This window comes from Nerophis ophidion, linkage group LG20 (assembly GCF_033978795.1).
Source record: "Nerophis ophidion isolate RoL-2023_Sa linkage group LG20, RoL_Noph_v1.0, whole genome shotgun sequence".
In the NCBI taxonomy this organism is placed as follows: domain Eukaryota; kingdom Metazoa; phylum Chordata; class Actinopteri; order Syngnathiformes; family Syngnathidae; genus Nerophis; species Nerophis ophidion.
This window is the reverse complement of record NC_084630.1, coordinates 41796383-41818882: the sequence shown is the minus strand read 5'-3', so window position 1 is coordinate 41818882 and position 22500 is coordinate 41796383. Positions and strand designations below refer to the sequence as shown.

The window sequence follows — 22500 nt, the reverse complement described above, 5'->3', positions numbered from 1 at the left end:
TTACGTATAAAATACTACACGGTCTAGCTCCATCCTATCTTGCCGATTGTATTGTACCATATGTCCCGGCAAGAAATCTGCCTTCAAAGGACTCCGGCTTATTAGTGATCCCCAAAGCCCCAAAAAAGTCTGCGGGCTATAGAGCGTTTTCATTTCGGGCTCCAGTACTCTGGAATGCCCTCCCGGTAACAGTTCGAGATGCCACCTCAGTAGAAGCATTTAAGTCTCACCTTAAAACTCATTTGTATACTCTAGCCTTTAAATAGACTCCCTTTTTAGACCAGTTGATCTGCCGTTTCTTTTCTTTTTCTTCTATGTCCCACTCTCCCTTGTGGAGGGGGTCCGGTCTGATCCGGTGGCCATGTACTGCTTGCCTGTGTATCGGCTGGGGACATCTGCGCTGCTGATCCGCCTCCGCTTGGGATGGTTTCCTGCTGGCTCCGCTGTGAACGGGACTCTCGCTGCTGTGTTGGATCCTCTTTGGACTGTACTCTCGCGACTGTGTTGGATCCATTATGGATTGAACTTTCTCAGTATCATGTTAGACCCGCTCGACATCCATTGCTTTCCTCCTCTCCAAGGTTCTCATAGTCATCATTGTCACAGACGTCCCACTGGGTGTGAGTTTATGTGGGCCTACCGAGGATGTCGTGGTGGTTTGTGCAGCCCTTTGAGACACTAGTGATTTAGGGCTATATAAGTAAACATTGATTGATTGATTGAAGTTAGGGTCAACACATTACCTACATAATAGAAGTTATATTAGAAACGCTCCTTAGTGAAGAATATGTTTTTGTATATTTTTTAACCCAATCTAAAATATTGGAAAACTTAGTACAAATAGTAAAAAACACTTTTTGGTAAAACTAAGAGTTGTTCCTAATAATTTGACCCTAACTAAAATATTAAACATTTTCGAAGTTTGTGTCAACATATTAGAAACACGTGTGAAGTATGGTGTATGTAAGGCGGGGTACACCCTGAACACGTAGGGTAAAATATTGAAAATATATTAGAAGTTAGGGTCAAAATACTGCGATGAGGTGGCGACTTGTCCAGGGTGTACCCTGCCTTCCGCCCGATTGTAGCTGAGATAGGCGCCAGCGCCCCCCGCGACCCCAAAAGGGAATAAGCGGTAGAAAATGGATGGATGGATGGATGGGTCAAAATATTAGAAACACTCCTTAGTGAAACAGAGCTTGTTGTATATTTTTAAACTAATCTAAGGGGTTGGGGGTTGCCCACATATGCGGTCCTCTCCAAGGTTTCTTATAGTCATCATTGTCACTGTCACAGACGTCCCACTGGGTGTGAGTTTTCCTTGCCCTTATGTGGGCCTACCGAGGATGTCGTGGTGGTTTGTGCAGCCCTTTGAGACACTAGTGATTTAGGGCTATATAAGTAAACATTGATTGATTGATTGATTGTTTAGCAAAATAGTTAGCGCATACCTCGGTTTACCGCCGGGTTCAACTCGTCACATCACGAGTGTGTAACACGGGTGGGAAATAAGCCATATTTCCTGACATGGCATCCCCTTATATTACCTGCGCCGTTTCCACGTTTAATCTCGCGAGCATAACACAGCCGCTCACGTGACCCGCTGCAGCCTATCGCGCTCTATATAATCCAGCATTCCAAGATGGCTCCCAGAGGTTGTGGCTAAGCCTGGGGACATCTGAAGCCAGTATGTTTTTAGAGTTGTCGTTTGCCTGCATATCGTAAAAAACAACCGTCCAACATTTTACGACTAATTGTAAATTTATAGGTGCCGACCATCAGGGCCGAGTTGCGACGAGAGAGTGTGGCGATGTTAAGATATTAAGCCGAGTTGGTAAGTCTATCTGTTTGCTAATAGTAGCTACTAGCCGTACCCATGTATTTTTTGTGAGCGGTTAGCATCGGGTTTTAATCCCGTTTCCTCCAATGTTTCTGATCTGATTGAATTTATATTTATGTCAAGTCTTTATTTTGGGTACTTAAATATGGTGACTGAATATTGTGGCGTTTTAAGGCCATCTGCATTTTTTTATGCTACATATTAACTGTTCTGAAAGTTTGCCTATTTATGTAATTGTTCTTTTAGTTCTACAAATAGGTTGTTTCTGTTAAAGGTTTAATTATTATTATTTATTTCTATTTTATATGTACCCGGAGGGAACCCACGCATTCACGGGGAGAACATGCAAACTCCACACAGAAAGATCCCGAGCCTGGATTTGAACCCAGGACTGCAGGACTCAAAGACATGCACCTGGGGATAGGCCCCTCCCACTTCCAAAGACATGCACCTGGGGATAGGTTGATTGGCAACACTAAATGGTCCCTAGTGTGTGAATGTTGTCTGTCTATCTGTGTTGGCCCTGTGATGAGGTGGCGACTTGTACAGGGTGTACCCTGCCTTCCGCCCGATTGTAGCTGAGATAGGCGCCAGCGTCCCCCGCGACCCCGAAAGGGAATAAGCGGTAGAAAATGGATGGATGGGTTTTATATGTGTCGTTTGGAAAGGTAAAATGTGTTTCTTTAAGTTGTTTAACCGTTGCTATGGCTTCGGTTGCTATGGTTTCCTGTTGCTATGGTTACGGGCAGTTCTGTTTCCGCCGGCAGGTTAAACAAAGTGTTAAAGCAAGGTAGCGTCGGTAATACTACACGGGAGAAAGTTCACCGCAGTTGCAGTTCAGAGAAATAACCACAGTAAGCTTCCTATTCCAGTGTGTTATTACTGACAGTTTATAAGTTGCACTCGTTAAGGTTTAGGACGTTTGGGCACTCAAGTTGCCAGTAGATGGGACGGGTGTGCTAACCGCAGCTCGCACGTGTGTTTGTTTGCTGCACAGTGACTTCCCGAACGGCAGGTTTAGTCACGTATTAAGTTTGTTAAAAAGACCCTCTCCCCTGTGACTGTATAATTTGGAGAGGTGAGTGTGGGACAGTATAGAGAGTTTAGTTGTGTGCTATTGTGGTTACATTGCTGCGAGGTTGGAGTGTTAATTGCACGCGCTCACGGACTAGTCAACAGAGAGAGGTGACCCAGGAAGAGGCTGGTTCTACTCTCGCTCCAGACTGGACTCGGGAGCAGAGGTGGGTAGAGTAGCCAGAAATTGTACTCAAGTAAGAGTACTGTTACTTTATTGATTTATTACTCAAGTAAAAGTAAGGAGTAGTCATCCAAATATTTACTTGAGTAAAAGTAAAAAGTATGTTGTGAAAAAACTACTCAAGTACTGAGTAACTGATGAGTAACCTGTTCCTTTAATGATTACGGCAACAAATAATGCACAAAAACATAAAAATAGCAATGAGCAAATTCAGAGCCAGGAATATCTCTTAAGCAACTAAAACAATGATATATATTAAATAATAATACATTAAAATAAAAAAATGAAGGCAAATTGAGCCACAATAACTTAACAGCACCATAGGCTCAGTAGGCATTCATCGATTGATTGATTGATTGATTGATTGAATCTTGTATTAGTAGATTGCACAGTACAGTACATATTCCCTACAATTGACCACTAAATGGTAACACCCCAATAAGTTTTTCAACGTTAATCAATTACTTAATGACCAAGTCGAGGGGATCTACCTCATATATACATACACACACATATATATATATATATATATATATATATATATATATATATATATACAGTATATAATTTATAGTTATTTATTTTGCCGTTTTTGTTGACATGTTAAAGGTGTTTTAATGAATATACATGCATGTTTAACATATAGATTCCTATCTTTCACGAAGACAAGAATATAAGTTGGTGTATTACCTGATTCTGATGACTTGCATTGATTGGAATCAGACAGTAAAGTGCTGATGACGTCCACGTTTTCAAATGGAGGAGAAAAAAAGTTCCTCTTTTCTGTCTAATACCACATGAAAGTCGTTGGTTTTTTGGCATCTTATTTGTCCAGCTTCCATATTGGTTTTTATACACTTTACAAGAAATACATTGGCGGCAAACTCCGTAGCTTGCTAGCTTGTTTGCGCTGGCTTTCGGAGACTCTTATTTTGTTAGCGCAGGCGCGATGGAGCGGCGCTTTTATTGTGAAGACAGGAACTGTGCGATCAGTCTTTAGGCTTTTGACGGGAAGTACGGTTGAAATAAAAAGTGTCTTTTTTCCTTCACACTTTTGATTGGTTGATTGAATCTTGTATTAGTAGATTGCACAGTACAGTACATATTCCGTACAATTGACCACTAAATGGTAACACCCCAATAAGTTTGTCAACTTGTTTAGGTCGGATTCGACATGTGACGGTCATGTGACCACCTGGCTCTGTTTGATTGGTCCAACGTCACCAGTGACTGCATGTGATTGGTGAAAGGCAGGCATGCGTAGTTCCTACTTTGAATGCGTGTCTGACAACATCAAAACAAACAAAGCGTGCATTAACAGATCGATTAAAAAAAAGTAGCGAGTAATGAGCTGAATGTAGATAAATGGAGCGGAGTAAAAGTAGCGTTTCTTCTCTATAAATATACTCAAGTAAAAGTATGTTGCATAAAAACTACTCTTAGAAGTACAATTTATCCCAAAAGTTACTCAAGTAGATGTAACGGAGTAAATGTAGCGCGTTACTACCCACCTCTGCTCGTGAGGCAGCTAACGGAAGTACTGCCCCCCCTCCTCCCCCACTTCTCTTCTCGACAACAGGAGGTGTCCCCCCTCTCCAACGCCCCCTTTGAATCCAGCAGTTTGAACTCACCCACCCCAGCCCTACGTGCACCACCGATTCAGAAGGACCACAAAGGACAATTTTCTGGTCCAGCAAAGGGGCCCAGGTGTGTGTGTGTGTGTGTGTGTTGTGTGATTGGTTTAGTGCGGGAGGTTCTATTGGGGAGGTAGCGTGTGAGTGGGGATGAGTGTATGAGTTTAATTAATGTGTGTTTATTATTGTCTGGTTATTGTATGTTTATGTGGTGCATATAGTAAATTGTTCAACTATATAAGCCGTCTCACTCTCTCTTAGATTATATTTGTTGGGTAAATAGTGAATAATTGGAGCATCCCCCCAAGGTAAAATACAGTCCTTTACAGGCTCCCGTACATTAACGTTTTTTTTATTAAATGTGCTTTTCATGAGGGTATCCTTACATCACACTCAAATTAATAAGTGCAGGCCTAAATTTCCCGCATGCCTTTGGTAAGCCCGGAGTGAGAAGAGGTTTTGAAATAATTACCGCCCCAGCGCTAATTCAAGGAAATACGGTAATACCACATTTAACTTGTTATGAAGCCCGGTTAGGGACAGGTGTGCTGCTGGTGTGGCCAAGGTGTGCACGTCCGATTTTGCTCACGTGTGCTCAGGGAGTTTTAGAATTTGCTTACACACATGAAAAATCTGAGGGAACTTTGGTCATTTATGAATATTAATAGTAAAATGCTTGTGACTGTATGACAGAAATGCTAATAAAAGCATATACATATTACAGTTAGAAAGTAAGAGGAATGTACACTTGATCCCATGCTTACATCTCATTGTGCTACATGTGAATGTTTTAAAGCAGGGGTCCCAAACTCCATTTACCTGGGGGCCACTGGCTGCAGACACTGAGTGAGGCTGTGCCGCAAGAAAAGATTTCTTAAATAAATTTAACATGCATTTTAACATTCACATTCTTTGAATGGCTTTCCCGCCCTAGCAACATACTTGCCAACTATTGCGATCTTTCCGGAAAATTCCCGGGACCCGGTTTTCACTCGGACAACAATATTAAGGGCGTGGCGTGATGGCACTGGCTTTAGCGTCCTCTACAACCTGACGCCTCGTCCGCTTTTCCACCAACCAAACACTGTACCGTCCCAGTGATACACTTCATGACGCTTCTGAAGACCCACGGAAGTGACTGCAAGACTTACTTGGTCAACAGCCTTACAGGTCACCCTGAGGGTGGCCGTATAAACAAATTTATCACTGTTACAAATATGCACCACCCTCTGAACCCACACCAAACAAGAATGACACACATTTTGGGAGAACATCCGTACCGTAACGCAACATTTTTTTTTTTAATTTTATTTTAATCTTCTATTTTTTTCTCCCCCCCTGCCCCCCCTTTGTTTACCTTTATCTCATCTTTTTTGTAAGGGGCGCTGGAAGCCGGCAGACCCGTCAGCGATCCTGTTCTGTCTCCCTGAAATGTTTGTCTAAACTTGAATGGGATTGTGCTGAAAATTTTAATTTTCCTGAAGGAACTCTCCTGACGGAATAAATAAAGTACTATCTAATCTAATCTAATCTAACATAAACACAACAGAAACAAATACCCAGAATCCAATGCAGTCCTAACTCTTCCGGGCTACAATGGGGGGGGGGGGTTATATTGTAGCCTGGAAGAGTTGGGGATACATGGGATTCTGGGTATTGGTTCTATTGTGTTACAGTGCGAATGTTCTCCCGAAATGTGTTTGTCATTCTTGTTTGGTGTGGGTTCACAGTGTGGCGCATATTTCTAGGAGTGTTAAAGTTGTTTAAACGGGCACCCTCAGTGTGACCTGTATGGCTGTTGATCAAATATGTTTTGCAGTCTACTTACGTGTGTCTTCAGGAGCCACATACAACATGTGACTGGGTTGGCAAGCTGTTTTTACAGGTTGTAGAGGGCGTTAAAGGCAGTGCCATCATGGTATGCCTTTATTATTGTTGTATGGTTGAAAACTCTCGAATATTGTCGTTCTTAAATCCGGAAGTCTCCCGGAACAATTGAGAGGGTTAGCAAGTGTGATGCTGTTAAGCAGTAGTCATATAAAACTCGCGGGTAGCACTAACTTTAAATTTTCATATTAAGTTGCGGGCCGCGTGTTTGAGGCCCCTGGTTTATACATAGCACAAAGTTAAAAAAAACAAAAAACTTTGTAAGCTGTGTGAGGGCGGTCGCATTCTCCGTTCCCTCCTTCCCTGCTTGCTCTCTTTGTCTTTGTCCTTGTATGAACTTTTTAAAAGCCTCTTTCTTTGCGCTGTCCTCTAATCCAAATTTCAATATGAATATGATCAGCTGGACTCTTGACGCTATTGACACAGTCTTTTGGACAAGAAAAAGAGGTTCGGGGGAGCCTGGCTGCCCTGATGGAACCATCGCTGCGGGTTACGTGCGGGACTCCTGGAACTCATGGAGGATCCTGTGCCTCGCAGCTCTTTCCATGGAGGACGTGGAAGACATCTACCTATTTGGAGCTGTGATCACGGGGCACTTGCTGATTGGGCTGGGCATTGCTCTGGTGGATCCACAAATTGGGAAGACGATGGCAGCCACTCAAGGGGCCCGACGGCTGTTCAACGCAACGGAAGGATTGGGTCGGGCTGTGGGAACACAGACTTGTGCGATTTCTGAGTTGAATCGCAAAATGGATCTCATCTTGGAAAAGTTTACAGAGAAGGAATAATTAATTGGAACTAAAAGAGGTCCAGCATGGACAAGCAGAGAAGACAAGTCAATATTTTGTCTTCTCGAAGGAAAACAACTTTTTATCTACGATTTTTGGACTCCCTGAATGGCCTTGGCATGGAACAGGCTGTTCTGAAGAAAATCTCCCGAAGAAGACTTCTCAAAGATAGACGCTTTTGACCTTCCTTTTTGTCAACAACATCTGTAGCCGAACTTTATCGGCCTCAGCCATACAAAAACACGTCACCTCTCCCGAGTTAATTGGGCATACGCACACACATGACCCAAACCCTTAAATCAACACCCTCACCAACGCTTATCTCCTATGGGGTTGTGAAATGGCTGAGCGGCGCTACAGAACGAACAGCGGGCCTGCGCAAACCCACCCCCCGCCCCCTCTGTTGCAAGTTGCTGTGATATATGTATGTTTAATGTGTGCCATGCTATGTGAGGTTTTTTCCTTGGACTCAGACTAGACCTCTGCTGAGGGTCTAGCCTTGGACTGATATTTTTTTACTCCCCCGCCCCCTTTCCTAATGTCACCCTTTTCTTATCTTTTTAAGGAGCGCTGTAACCGGCTGATCCGTCGGCGGTCTCGTCTTGTCCCCCCCCCTGTAACGTATGTCTGCTCTTAGCGGGACTGTGCCGAAATGTCATTTCAGTTCTGATGTGTCTTGCACATGTTGGAACGGACAAATACAAATGATTCTGATTCTATTTCATTTTAAATGTCAAAAAAGTCTTGTGGCTCCCATAGTTTTTTTTTTGTGAAATGGGTCAAAATGGCCGATCCCTGTTTTAAAGGGAACTAAATGTGATCTAAAAGGGGTACAGGTTCTTTCCAAAGTAAGACCCCCACCAGACATAGAATACTAATACATACTGTAGTTTATAAAAAACTGATATTTTACGATTAGCGTGTTCATGGACTTTTCTTAAGTGCGAAACAAAAAGATGCATCACCTGCTTCTCCGGACAGAGTCTCCCTGGCCAGCAGCCAGTGTTGGGCGGCGACAATGCTCTCCAGAAAGTCCTTCCTGCTCGCTGCCAGCTGCTCGATCTGGTTCTTCACCGTGGCCAAGACCTGACAGCAAACAAAGACTTTAGTAAACGGCGGAAGGGCGTAAGAGGTGCGGTGGCTGGCGACCTGGTAGAGCGAGCGGACAGTGGGCTGAAACACCAGGTTGGTGTTGAGCAGGAAGGAGCGCAGCAGAGGCTGAGGGTAGGCGGCCAGCTGGGCCAGGATGCCCGTCAACAACAAGTTGACGTGGAGCGAGTTGGACAGCATGTTCTCCAGGCGGGACAGCAGCACGCTGACGAACGGACCTGAACACGGAAACACTGTCAGCTGGGTACCGTGGAAGAAAGACCGTGGTCCACTCGCCTGTGAAGGGTGCAGACTGACTTCTGCTCGGACTCCGGAACGCTGAACTAAACGGCGGATGCGGCTTCTCTGGCTCCGGGGTCTCCGCCGAGAAGGATGCAAAGTCCATGTCCTCCACGTCCTCGTCCCCGGGGGTGACGGACTTCTTCCGCTCCGTGTCAGACTTGGCTGCTTTTGCGCCCGCTTCTGCGTCCAACGTCCGGAGGAGCTCCTCGTACTGAGCCAGGAGGTCCTCGGTAGCGGAAGACTTCTGATCTGTCTGAGAGGACGTGTTCCTGCTCGCCTGGCGACTAAGTCCTTTCTTCGGGGGAGCCTCGTGCGCGCCTGGCGGACGTTCTCCGGATTCCATCACGTTGGGTTGGCGTGAACCGAGCTCAGCGGCTATGGTGTCTTTTTTCGCCACAAGATCGTACACCTGGACGTCGTCCTGGAACTCGGACTCCTCGATATATGAGCCTTGTACAAGCAAGATGGCCGACCTCCTCATCTCCTCTATGTGCTTCGGTGGTTCGGCGGAATGCGAGAGCGGAGGTTTGGCCTCGACGGGACCTTCGACGGTCTGCACCGGACACGCGTCGTAACTGTCGTCCCACTCCAGCTCCAGCTGGCCGGACTTTAGCGCCGTGGAGTTGGATCGAAGACGCGGCGCCACCCGTGGCTGTGAAACCCTCCTCTGCAGGCTCCTGACCCCGGGCTCCTCCAGGATGCCCGGCTGGTACTTCTCCGGAGGGGGGTCCTCGCCGTCGTACGGGGCCGACCACACGTGGCAGGCCCGCATGCAGCTGCCGATGCACATTTGGGCGTCGTTGAGGTAATGAAGGTAGCTGACGTCCAAGTAGATCTCTGAACCGATGGTGCAGGAGGAGTTGCCCGAGTCCTCGCTCTCTTTGGAGACGCCGTCTTTTTCCGCTGTGAAGAAACCGGAATGAGTCCAGACAGACAGACCTCTTCTACCATCAGGTGAGACATACTAGTACAAGTCTTGGCCTACTTCAACATGTTGAACATTGTTTGCTATTATTCTGTAAACCGGGGGTCACCAACGCGGGCACCAGGTCGCCCGTAAGGACCAGATGAGTCGCCCGCTGGCCTGTTCTAAAAATAGCTCAAATAGCAGCACTTACCAGTGAGCTGCCACTATTTTTTAAATTGTATTTATTTACTAGCAAGCTGGTCTCGCTTTGCTGGACATTTTTAATTCTAAGAGAGACAAAACTCAAATAGAATTTGAAAATCCAAGAAAATATTTTAAAGACTTGGTCTTCACTTGTTTAAATAAATTCCTTTAATTGTTTAAATAAATTCATTTATTTCAGAAAGACAATTTTAGAGAGAAAATTCAACATTAAAAATTATTTTAGGATTTTTAAACACATATACCTTTTTAAATTCCTTCCTCTTCTTTACTGGCAATTTAAATCAATGTTCGAGTAAATTTTTTTTTTTTTTTGTAAAGAATAATGAATCAATTTTAATTTAATTCTTCATTTTAGCTTCTGTTTTTTCGACAAGGAATATTTGTGAAATATTTCTTCAAACTTATGATTAATATTTAAAAAAAATTATTCTGGCAAATCTAGATAATCTTTAGAATCAAATTTAAATCTTATTTCAAAGTCTTTTGAATTTCTTTTAAAATTTTTCTTCTGGAAAATCTAGAAGAATAATGATTTGTCTTTGTTAGAAATATAGCTTGGTCCAATTTGTTATATATTCTAACAAAGTGCAGATTGGATTTTAACCTATTTAAAACATGTCATCAAAATTCTAAAATTAGTCTTAGTCAGGAAAAATTACAAATGATGATCCATAAATTCTTTTTTGAATTTTTTCAAAAAGATTCAAATTAGCTAGTTTTTGTCTTCTTTTTTTCGGTTGAATTTTGAATTTTAAAAAGTCGAAATTGAAGATAAACTATGTTTCAAAATTTAATTTTCATTTTTTTCCGGTTTTCTCTTATTTTAAACCGTTCAATTAAGTGTTTTTTTCATCATTTATTCTCTACAAAAAAACTTCCGTAAAAGGAAAAAAATGTACGATGGAATGACAGACAGAAATACCCATTTATTTATATATATATATATATACACACACACACACAGGACTGTCTCAGAAAATTTGAATATTGTGATAAAGTCCTTTATTTTTTGTAATGCAACTAAAAACATGAAAATGTCATACATTCTGGATTCATTACACTTCAACTGAAATATTGCAAGCCTTTTATTATTTTAATATTGCTGATTATGGCATTTAGCCTAAGAAAACTCAAAAATCCTATCTCAAAAAATTACAATATTTCCTCAGACCAAGTAAAAAAAAAGATTTATAACAGCAAAACAAAATCAAACATTTGAAAATGTCAATTAATGCACTCAGTACGGTGTGGCATGGAGGCAATGGGCCTGTGGCATTGCTGAGGTGTTATGGATGCCCAGGATGCTTCAATAGCGGCCTTTAGCTCATTTGCATTATTGGGTATGGTGTCTTTCAGCTTCTTCTTCACAATACCCCACACATTCTCTACGAGGTTCAGGTCAGGGGAGTTGGCAGGCCAATGGAGGACAGTAATGCCATGGTCAGTACACATGGTCAGTACTGCTGGTTTTGGCACTGGGGACAGGTGCCAGATCATGCTGGAAAATTAAATCATTTCCATAGAGCTTTACAACAGATGGAAGCATGTACACAGCTCCATTGACTCTGGACTTGATGAAACACAGTGGACCAAAACCAGCAGCTGACATGGCTCCCCAAACCATTGCTGACTGAGGGAACTTCCGTTGTCTAGAGTTCAGGAGGGGCTTAACCATGGGAATACGGCTATTGAAGCTGTATCTGTTGTAAAGCTCTATGGAGATGATGATTTCATTTTCCAGCATGATCTGGCAACTGCTCATAGTGCCAAAACCAGCAGTACTGACCATGGCATTACTGTCCTCCATTGGCCTGCCAACTCCCCTGACCTGAACCTCATAGAGAATGTGTGGGGCATTGTGAAGAAGAAGCTGAAAGACACCAGACCCAATAATGCAAATGAGCTAAAGGCCGCTATTGAAGCATCCTGGACATCCATAACACCTCAGCAATGCCACAGGCCCATTGCCTCCATGCCACGCCGCATTGATGCAGTAATCCCTGCAAAAGGATTCCCAACCAAGTACTGAGTGCATTAATTGATATTTTCAAATGTTTGATTTTGTTTTGCTGTTATAAATCTTTTTTTTTTTTACTTGGTCTGAGGAAATATTCAAATTTTTTGAGATAGTTTTTGAGTAGTTTTCTTAAGCTGTATGCCATAATCAGCAATATTAAAATAATAAAAGGCTTGCAATATTTCAGTTGATGTGTAATGAATCCAGAATGTATGACATTTTCATGTTTTTAGTCGCATTACGGAACATAAAGGACTTTATCACAATATTCTAATTTTCTGAGACAGTCCTGTGTGTGTATATATATATATATCCATCCATCCATCCATTTTCTACCGCTTATTCCCTTTCGGGGTCGCGGGGGGCGCTGGCGCCTATCTCAGCTACAATTGGGCGGAAGGCAGGGTACACCCTGGATAAGTCGCCACCTCATCACAGGGCCAACACAGATAGACAGACAACATTCACACACTAGGGACCATTTAGTGTTGCCAATCAACCTATCCCCAGGTGCATGTCTTTGGAGGTGGGAGGAAGCCGGAGTACCTGGAGGGAACCCACGCATTCACGGGGAGAACATGCAAACTCCACACAGAAAGATCCCGAGCCTGGATTTGAACCCAGGACTGCAGGACCTTCGTATTGTGAGGCAGACGCACTAACCCCTCTGCCACCGTGAAGCCCATATATATATATATATATATATATATATATATATATATATACCATCCATCCATCCATTTTCTACCGCTTATTCCCTTTCGGGGTCGCGGGGGGCGCTGGCGCCTATCTCAGCTACAATCGGGCGGAAGGCGGGGTACACCCTGGACATATATATATATATTTATTTATTTATTTATTAAGGGTAAATTGAGCAAATTGGTTATTTCTGGCAATTTATTTAAGTGTGTATCAAACTGGTAGCCCTTCGCATTAATCAGTACCCAAGAAGTAGCTTTTGGTTTCAAAAAGGTTGGTGACCCCTGGTTTAGATTGTATGTTTATATAAATATATTGCGGTCACATTTTTTTTTAACCCAATACGGCCTGCGGGTCCAAAACTTTGGGGACCCCTGCTATACCCTTTAGAGTCATTTTGTGCTACCTGACGAAAAATAATGCATGTGAATATATATTTTTATTTAGTCAAATATATGCATATATTTTGACAATTGTTTGTCCCCGTTTTTACTGATTAATAGCCATGGATCAATGATATTTGTAGTATTTCTTACAAGTAAATTGTCTTGATGTTTATATCAGTGTGGGATGTCTACTTCCAGAAGTGACAAGGTCAAGTGACGCACCTTTGGAAAAGAGGATGGACTGGAGCTGTCTCAGAGGCGGGGGGCTGCGGTCGGGAGTGCAGCAGGAGGGCGTGAGTGCCAGCATCTTGGCGGCCGACATGGAGTAGAAGTCTCTCTCCCTCACCACACGCCGCTGACTCAGCATCATGTGATTGCAGGGGATCAGGTACCTGGGGGGGTACATGGTGCTCGGTTACACGCCCTGTCGTTTCCTTCACGCTTTGACGATCACGCCGTCTCACCTGAGGACGAGCTGCAGCATCACGTCTTCACAGTGCAAACTGATGAGCGTGCGGAAAAGTGCCAGCGACACGACGCCCAGCTGGGGACAAACGCGGACCAACAGGTGTGTGGTTAGTTCTCACTTGGACATGTTACGCAGACAGGTGTGTCGGTGTTGACAGTTAGCAGACAGGTGTGTCGGTGTTGACAGCAGACGCCCCGAGCCCTGGCTTTGTTTGCACAGCTGAGCAGCAACATGTCCAGCCTGTTTCCTCAGCGTCACCATGGCAACAAGCTACGTCTTTAACGCGTGTTCAATGGCGTCTATTTGGTTTCCTAAAAGGCTTTTTAAAACACAACCTGTAGTCTACACTAGGGGGCAGCCTAATCACATCACATTACACCACAGAAAATAAACTCTTTACAAACATTGAAGTAAACCACCAAATAGTCTTAAATGTGTCACAAACCCCGTTTCCATATGAGTTGGGAAATTGTGTTAGATGTAAATATAAACAGAATACAATGATTTGCAAATCCTTTTCAAGCCATATTCAGTTGAATATGCTACAAAGACAACATATTTGATGTTCAAACTCATGAACTTTAATTTATTTTTGCAAATAATAATTAACTTAGAATTTCATGGCTGCAACACGTGCCAAAGTAGTTGGGAAAGGGCATGTTCAACACTGTGTTACATCACCTTTTCTTTTAACAACACTCAATAAACATTTGGGAACTGAGGAAACTAATTGTTGAAGCTTTGAAAGTGGAATTCTTTCCCATTCTTGTTTTATGTAGAGCTTCAGACCTTCAACAGTCCGGGGTCTCCGCTGTCGTATTTTACGCTTCATAATGCGCCACACATTTTCCATGGGAGACAGGTCTGCTCGTAAAACCAGCAATGTCATCATGTGAGGATATTTATATATATATATATATATATATGTATATATATATATACATACACTAATAGAGTACTCTTCTGGTACTCAACAAACAACACTTACTCATTAATATGACTGTTATTATGTAAAGATATATGTTGACATTGCAATAATATAAACATGGACACGCCAAATATTTTTGACTAATTTCGGTATACCGTACAACCCTCGTTAGAACAGTAAACCTGCTTGAATATAGGAAAATAAAACACTGTACTTTAACCAAGTGATCATTTGGCATACCACTAGTACAGGGGTCGGCAAGCTAAAATGTTGACAGAGCCATAATGGACCAAAAATACAAAAACAAATCTGTCTGGAGCCGCAAAAAAATAAAAGCCATATTACATACAGATAGTGTGTCATGAGATATACATTGAATTAAGAGGACTTAAAGGAAACCAAATGAGCTCAAATATAGCTACAAATGAGTCATAATGATGCAATATGTACATACAGCTAGCCTAAATAGCATGTTAGCATCGATTAGCTTGCAGTCATGCAGTGACCAAATATGCCTGATTAGAACTCCACACAAGTCAATAATATATTTTGTTTTAAAGGGGTACTTGCCAACTTCCTGTTGATTTTTGCTGAAGGATGTCAATTATTAAAATGTAGGTCTAAGTGAGACCTACATAGAGGTTTTTGTTTCATGTCTCTACGACATTCCTACCGGAAGTTACAAGCTGTTTTGTCTGGGTTTTCTTCCTAGGAGCAGTTTTGTCTGTGTTTTATTCCTAGGGGGCGCTATAGCGCAATTTTGAGTTTTTTTTTTTTTTTTTTTTTTATTAGATCGCAATTTTTGCCAGTCCTGATGTGTGTGTCCAGTTTGGTGAATTTTGAAATATTTTAAGGGGGTCAAATTACAGCTCAAAGAGGCAAAAATGACATTTTTAGGAAACTTTTGTTTTGAAGGGGTTTTTGACAACTTCCTGTTGATTTTTGCTGAAGGAAGTCAGTGATGAAATCCAGGACTAAGTCAGACCTACGTAGAGGTTTTTGTTTCACCTCTGTGCATTCATGCACAACGTTAAATGTTAGGTGGACAAAAGGAGACGGAAAAAGAAGTGGCATAAAACACGTCTTAGAAAGTCGGAGAAAGTTGTACATGTAAACAAACAAGGGTGAGTTCAAAGACCGCCAAAATTAGTAGGACAAAACGGCGCTCGCCAAATACTCGAATCCAGGGGTGTCAAAGTCAAATACAGAGTGGGCCAAAATTTAAAACTGAACAAAGCCACGGGCCAAGGGTTGAACAAATGAACCTTTTAATAGGGACCCAAACAAGTTTTGCATTGAATATTGAACAAGCAACGCTGACCAACACGCCGGATTGTAGTCAGCTGGAGGCGTGTCTTAATGAAATTAAACAATGGATGTCCGCTAACTTTTTGCAACTCAACGCCAAAAAAACGGAAATACTGATTATCGGTCCTGCTAGACACCGAACTCTATTTAATAATACAACTTTAACATTTGACAACCAAACAATTAAACAAGGCGACACGGTAAAGAATCTGGGTATTATCTTCGACCCAACTCTCTCCTTTGAGGCACACATTAAAAGCGTTACTAAAACGGCCTTCTTTCATCTCCGTAATATCGCTAAAATTCGCTCCATTCTGTCCACTAAAGACGCTGAGATCATTATCCATGCGTTTGTTACGTCTCGTCTCGATTACTGTAACGTATTATTTTGGGGTCTCCCCATGTCTAGCATTAAAAGATTACAGTTGGTACAAAATGCGGCTGCTAGACTTTTGACAAGAACAAGAAAGTTTGATCACATTACGCCTGTACTGTATATACCTTTATATACATATATACATACATATATACCTATACTGGCTCACCTGCACTGGCTTCCTGTGCACTTTAAGGTTTTACTACTTACGTATAAAATACTACACGGTCTAGCTCCATCCTATCTTGCCGATTGTATTGTACCATATGTCCCGGCAAGAAATCTGCGTTCAAAGGACTCCGGCTTGTTAGTGATTCCCAAAGCCCAAAAAAAGTCTGCGGGCTATAGAGCTTTTTCATTTCGGGCTCCAGTACTCTGGAATGCCCTCCCGGTAACAGTTCGAGATGCCACCTCAGTAGAAGCATTTAAGTCTCACCTTAAAACTCATTTGTATACTCTAGCCTTTAAATAGACTCCCTTTTTAGACTAGTTGATCTGCCGTTTCTTTTCTTTTTCTTCTATGTCCCACTCTCCCTTGTGGAGGGGGTCCGGTCCGATCCGGTGGCCATGTACTGCTCGCCTGTGTATCGGCTGGGGACATCTCTGCGCTGCTGATCCGCCTCCGCTTGGGATGGTTTCCTGCTGGCTCCGCTGTGAACGGGACTCTCGCTGCTGTGTTGGATCCGCTTTGGACTGGACTCTCACGACTGTGTTGGATCCATTGTGGATTGAACTTTCACAGTATCATGTTAGACCCGCTCGACATCCATTGCTTTCCTCCTCTCCAAGGTTCTCATAGTCATCATTGTCACCGACGTCCCACTGGGTGTGAGTTTTCCTTGCCCTTATGTGGGCCTACCGAGGATGTCGTGGTGGTTTGTGCAGCCCTTTGAGACACTAGTGATTTAGGGCTATATAAGTAAACATTGATTGATTGATTGATTGATATAACTTTAGTGACATGCAAAATAGAGTTTCAAATAATAATAATAATAATTAAAAAATATCAATGGCATATCAAATAACATTTAAATAAAAATTGAGTGCCTTTTTTTCTATTTGCAGCCTTCTGAGGTAAATATCAAAATAAACTTTGTCCACAGGCTAATAATAAATTTGAAGATAAAATAACAATAAGGAATGAATCAAACATTCAAGCCTTAAAGTAACAAGAGAAAGTGCATGAATAAATTGTTAATTATTGCTCAGTTTGCTACACTGATTTGCTTGAACAATGAATATGGAACAAGCAATAATTATATAACTTAATAGTGCAAAATCCACATTCAAAAAACAAACGGAAAAAAATAAATGGTCAAATAAATACAATTTAAATAAAACATTTAATGCCTCTTTTCTATTTGCAGCCTTCTGAGGTAAATATCAACATTACATTTTTCCACAGGCTAATTAATCTTAAAATAAGATAATATTGAGATGGGTGGGGTTGGTGGTGGGGGGCGGGTTTTGGTGGTAGTCAGTGCTGCAAGGGGTTCTGGGTATTTGTTCTGTTTATGTTGTGTTACGGTGCGGATGTTCTCCCGAAATGTGTTAGTCATCCTTGTATGGTGTGGGTTCACAGTGTGGCGCATATTTGTAACAGTGTTAAAGTTGTTTATACGGCCACCCTCAGTCTGACCTGTATGGCTGTTGAGCAAGTATGCAGGGCATTCACTTAAGTGTGTGTACAAGTCGCAAATATCATGTGACTTGGCCGGCACACTGTTTGTTTGGAGTAAAAGCGGACGTGACAACATATTGTAGACAAGGCTAAAGGCAGTGCCTTTATAGTACCGGCGGGCCAGCTCTAAAGCTAATTTGATATTGCCTCAAGGGCCAAATGAAATTAGTTTGACACCCATGCTCTAATCAGTGAAGCATGTTTAGTATAAACAGTGTGTTTTATATCAATTAGTGCGGTTTGTGTCATTTTTGTCCTCTGACAGAAACTATATTAAAACAAAAAATATATTTTTTTCCCTCATCTTTTTCCATTTTTCATACATTTTTGAAAATGCTACAGAGAGCCACTAGGGCGGCGCTACAGTGCCCCGCACTAGGTGAGTACCAGAGTTTGAGAATCACTGTCTGACATGAATAATGACATTGGTGTACCTGGAAGGGGGTGTTGATGCGGCTGACCAGCGTGTCCAGGATGTGGACGTTCTCGTGACGGTGCAGGAGGACAAAGGAGAGGAAGGTCTGCAGCAGAGCCGGCTCAGTGATGCTCCTCAGGAAGAGGTCCAGGTACGCCGTGGTGGTCATTACCTCCTCCAGGGTCAGCTAGAAGCCCAGGGAGGTGCATCTTTTAGTTTATTACCGTAACGTTTAAAGTTGAGGCAGAGATAAGGATGCCTACTAACCTTGTGGAGCGCAGGAGCCAGTACAGGAACCAGGAAGCCATTGTAGATGTAGCCCAGGAGCTGGGTTCTGATGTCTGGGTGGGCCACCTGGGAAGTCACAGTGGAACAAGTTCTCAAGACTGTACATTTTCAAGCACTTTTTTGTTGTTGTTGTTGTTGTTTACTTGAGTAACAGCGTTGCAGAATTCCAGTGAGTTGAGAAACTGCACCAAGGAGGGCATCCTGAGCCAGTCTTCCCTGTGCAGGCAGTGCCACTCTTCACTGGGAGGCTCCAGCTTGGTGGGCAGGGAGGAGTAGAGTCCGCTCAGGCCTGTGGCCAGAACCTGAGGACAAGGTAAGCACATTGTTTCATTTTTTAATAACAGATTTTTATTTGTAAAAAGCACTTTACATTGAGCAAACAACCTCAAAGTGCTACAGTGTATTAAAAAATAAATAAAATATAAAAACTAGAACAGCCTTATAGCGAGAACTAGTATGCAAAGGTTATAAAAGTTTTTTGTTTTTTTTTAAAACAAGGGTTTTTAGAGGCCTACTGAAATTAGATGTTCTTATTTAAACGGGGATAGCAGCTCCATTCTATGTGTCATACTTCATCATTTCGCAATATTGCCATATTTTTGCTGAAAGGATTTAGTAGAGAACATCCACGATAAAGTTCGCAACTTTTGGTCGCTAATAAAAAAAGCCTTGCCTGTACCGGAAGTAGCAGACCATGTGCGCGTGACGTCATGGGTTGTGGAGCTCCTCACATCTGAACATTGTTTACTATAATGGCCACCAGCAGCCAGAGCGATTCGGACCAAGAAAGCGACGATTTCCCCATTAATTTGAGCGAGGATGAAAGATTCGTGGATGAGGAAAGTGAGAGTGAAGGACTGGAAAAAATAAATAAAAAAAGACTATACAGTGGGAGTCCTGGTCGTGGAACTGTGGACCAGCTCTATACTCTGGGCAGGGTTCTTGAGGGTGCATGGGAGTTTGCCCAACCAGTCTACATGTGCTTTGTGGACTTGGAGAAGGCATTCGACCGTGTCCCTCGGGAAGTCCTGTGGGGAGTGCTCAGAGAGTATGGGGTATCGGACTGTCTTATTGTGGCGGTCCACTTCCTGTATGATCAGTGTCAGAGCTTGGTCCACATTGCCGGGAGTAAGTCGAACACATTTCCAGTGAGGGTTGGACTCCGCCAAGGCTGTCCTTTGTCACCCATTCTGTTCATAACTTTTATGGACAGAATTTCTAGGCGCAGTCAAGGCGTTGAGGGGTTCCGGTTTGGTGACCGCAGGATTAGGTCTCTGCTTTTTGCAGATGATGTGGTCCTGATGGCTTCATCTGACCGGGATCTTCAGCTCTCACTGGATCGGTTCGCAGCCGAGTGTGAAGCGACCGGAATGAGAATCAGCACCTCCAAGTCCGAGTCCATGGTTCTCGCCCGGAAAAGGGTGGAGTGCCATCTCCGGGTTGGGGAGGAGACCCTGCCCCAAGTGGAGGAGTTCAAGTACCTAGGAGTCTTGTTCACGAGTGGGGGAAGAGTGGATCGTGAGATCGACAGGTGGATCGGTGCGGCGTCTTCAGTAATGCGGACGTTGTACCGGTCCGTTGTGGTGAAGAAGGAGCTGAGCCGGAAGGCAAAGCTCTCAATTTACCGGTCGATCTACGTTCCCATCCTCACCTATGGTCATGAGCTTTGGGTCATGACCGAAAGGATAAGATCACGGGTACAAGCGGCCCAAATGAGTTTCCTCTCCCTTAGAGATAGGGTGAGAAGCTCTGCCATCCGGGAGGAACTCAAAGTAAAGCCGCTGCTCCTCCACATGGAGAGGAGCCAGATGAGGTGGTTCGGGCATCTGGTCAGGATGCCACCCGAACGCCTCCCTAGGGAGGTGTTTAGGGCACGTCCAACCGGTAGGAGGCCACGGGGAAGACCCAGGACACGTTGGGAAGACTATGTCTCCCGGCTGGCCTGGGAACGCCTCGGGATCCCCCGGGAAGAGCTAGACGAAGTGGCTGGGGAGAGGGAAGTCTGGGTTTCCCTGCTTAGGCTGTTGCCCCCGCGACCCGACCTCGGATAAGCGGAAGAAGATGGATGGATATACAGTAGATGGATATAATTCTGGAAAATCCCTTATCTGCTAATTGTGTCACTAGTGTTTTAGTGAGATTATATGGTCGTACCTGTACAACCTGAAGGTCGGCCCCGCACCTTTCTTCAGCGCCAGTCGACGGGTGGTGGCGATGCCCATCTCTGCCCTTCGCAAGGGACCCTCTTCGAAACACGATTTTTCGAAATGATCGCTGCTTTGTGTGTGTGGTCCAATCCAACCGTGTTCGCTTGACCGCTCTGTTCCCCGGCGTGGCGCAGTGATAGAGTGGCCGCGCGCAACCCGAGGGTCCCTGGTTCAATCCCCACCTAGTACCAACCTCATCACGTCCGTTGTGTCCTGATCAAGACACTTCACCCTTGCTCCTGATGGGTGCTGGTTAGCGCCTTGCATGGCAGCTCCCTCCATCAGTGTGTGAATGTGTGTGTGAATGGGTAAATGTGGAAGTAGTGTCAAAGCACTTTGAGTACCCTGAAGGTAGAAAAGCGCTATACAAGTACAACCCTTTTTTTGTTTTAACTTTGTGTGTGGTCCAATCCAACCGTGTTCCCTTGACATCTCTGTTCCAAAGTAAAGCTTGGCTGTCATCTTTCGGGAATGTAAACAATGAAACACCGGCTGTGTTTGTGTTGCTAAAGGCGGCCGTAATACACCGCTTCCCACCTACAGCTTTCTTCTTTGACGTCTCCATTATTCATTGAACAAATTGCAAAAGATTCAGCAACAGAGTTGTCTAGAATACTGTGGAATTATGCGAGGAAAACAGACGACTTATAGCTGGGAACGATGCTGGAACAAGATATCCTCTACAATCCGTGACGTCACGAGCATTCGTCATCATACCGCGACGTTTTAGCATGATACTTCTGCGCAAAATTTAAAATTGCAATTTAGTAAACTAACTGTTGCAATGTTAAGATTTCATCATTGCTATATAAACTATCAGACTGCGTGTTCGGTAGTTGTGGCTTTCAGTAGGCTTAAGCCTTTTTCAAAAGCATCCACAGTCTGTGGTGCCCTCAGGTGGTCAGGGAGAGCGTTCCACAGACTGGGAGCAAAGGAGCAGAAAGCCCGGTCTCCCATAGTTCGTAGTTTTGTCCTTGGAGGTTGGAGGAGGTTAGCCTGTTTGGAGCGGAGGTGTCGTGTGGAGGATTTGGGGGTGAGTAGTTCTTTGAGGTAGAGGGAGGCATTTCCATGGAGGCACTGGTGAGTTAGCCGGGAGACTTTGTATTCAATCCCGAGTGGAATTGTTTTTGTTGGCCAAACATTTTAACGAATACCTCTGACTTGGTAAGACGACTAATGTCAGTCTGACACCGTGTCAGATCTTGCAGAATAAAACCACCATTGAGCATTTATTGTCATTATCTGCTTCATATTCAGGTCACTTTATTCTACACGGATGTCAATTCGTTTATAAATGCAACAAAGGAGATAGCAAAATGCTAACTGCCACGTTAGCAGTTAGCTGCCAGTGCAAACTCCTATGCTAATTCAATCAATGTTTATTTATATAGCCCGAAATCACAAGTGTCTCAAAGGGCTGCACAAGCCACAACGACACCCGCGGATCAGCGGCAACGTCAGGGCAAGGAAAAACTCACAACCCAGTGGGACGTCGATGAGAATGACTATGAGAGAGGACCGGAAATTATTTAAATTGTTGTGTATCTAGTGGAGGCTTGTCTTGGAATTTTCAACTATTCTTTCGACCAGGGGTGGCCATTACGTGGATGGCGGAGGGTGTGTCAGTCGAACGCCAGCCAGCCATTGACAAAACAGACCTAAAAATGAGCGATCGTCAATCTTCACCAAGACGTGACTTTGGTCACCTGATTGACATTCACGGCACCCGAGGGTTTTGTGAGATGACGCTGGAGGTGGGTAGAGTAGCCAGAAATTGTACTCAGGTAAGAGTACA

The 22500-nt window shown here is 43.6% G+C and overlaps 2 protein-coding genes and 1 long non-coding RNA gene across 3 annotated transcripts in view; 1 reads left to right on the top strand and 2 right to left on the bottom strand.

Annotated features, from left to right (window-relative positions):
• The window catches only part of LOC133539140 (uncharacterized), a 377041-nt gene that overhangs the window by 172318 nt on the left and 182223 nt on the right, over positions 1-22500 (bottom strand). The gene's annotated exons all lie outside the window — the stretch shown is intronic.
• The window catches only part of fhip1aa (FHF complex subunit HOOK interacting protein 1Aa), a 100220-nt gene that overhangs the window by 1444 nt on the left and 76276 nt on the right, over positions 1-22500 (bottom strand). The window contains exons 5-12 of the mRNA XM_061881234.1: positions 18642-18800; positions 18478-18564; positions 18230-18397; positions 13498-13577; positions 13256-13425; positions 8794-9702; positions 8557-8735; positions 8373-8493 (exon numbers count right to left, since the gene is read on the bottom strand). Of these exons, the coding sequence (XP_061737218.1) occupies positions 8373-8493; positions 8557-8735; positions 8794-9702; positions 13256-13425; positions 13498-13577; positions 18230-18397; positions 18478-18564; positions 18642-18800 (1873 nt within the window). The remainder of the gene's footprint in view (positions 1-8372; positions 8494-8556; positions 8736-8793; positions 9703-13255; positions 13426-13497; positions 13578-18229; positions 18398-18477; positions 18565-18641; positions 18801-22500) is intronic.
• The window catches only part of LOC133539134 (uncharacterized), a 44452-nt gene continuing 35310 nt past the window's right edge, over positions 13359-22500 (top strand). Inside the window, exons 1-2 of the long non-coding RNA XR_009803194.1 lie at positions 13359-13601; positions 18138-18811. This is a non-coding gene — a long non-coding RNA (uncharacterized LOC133539134). The remainder of the gene's footprint in view (positions 13602-18137; positions 18812-22500) is intronic.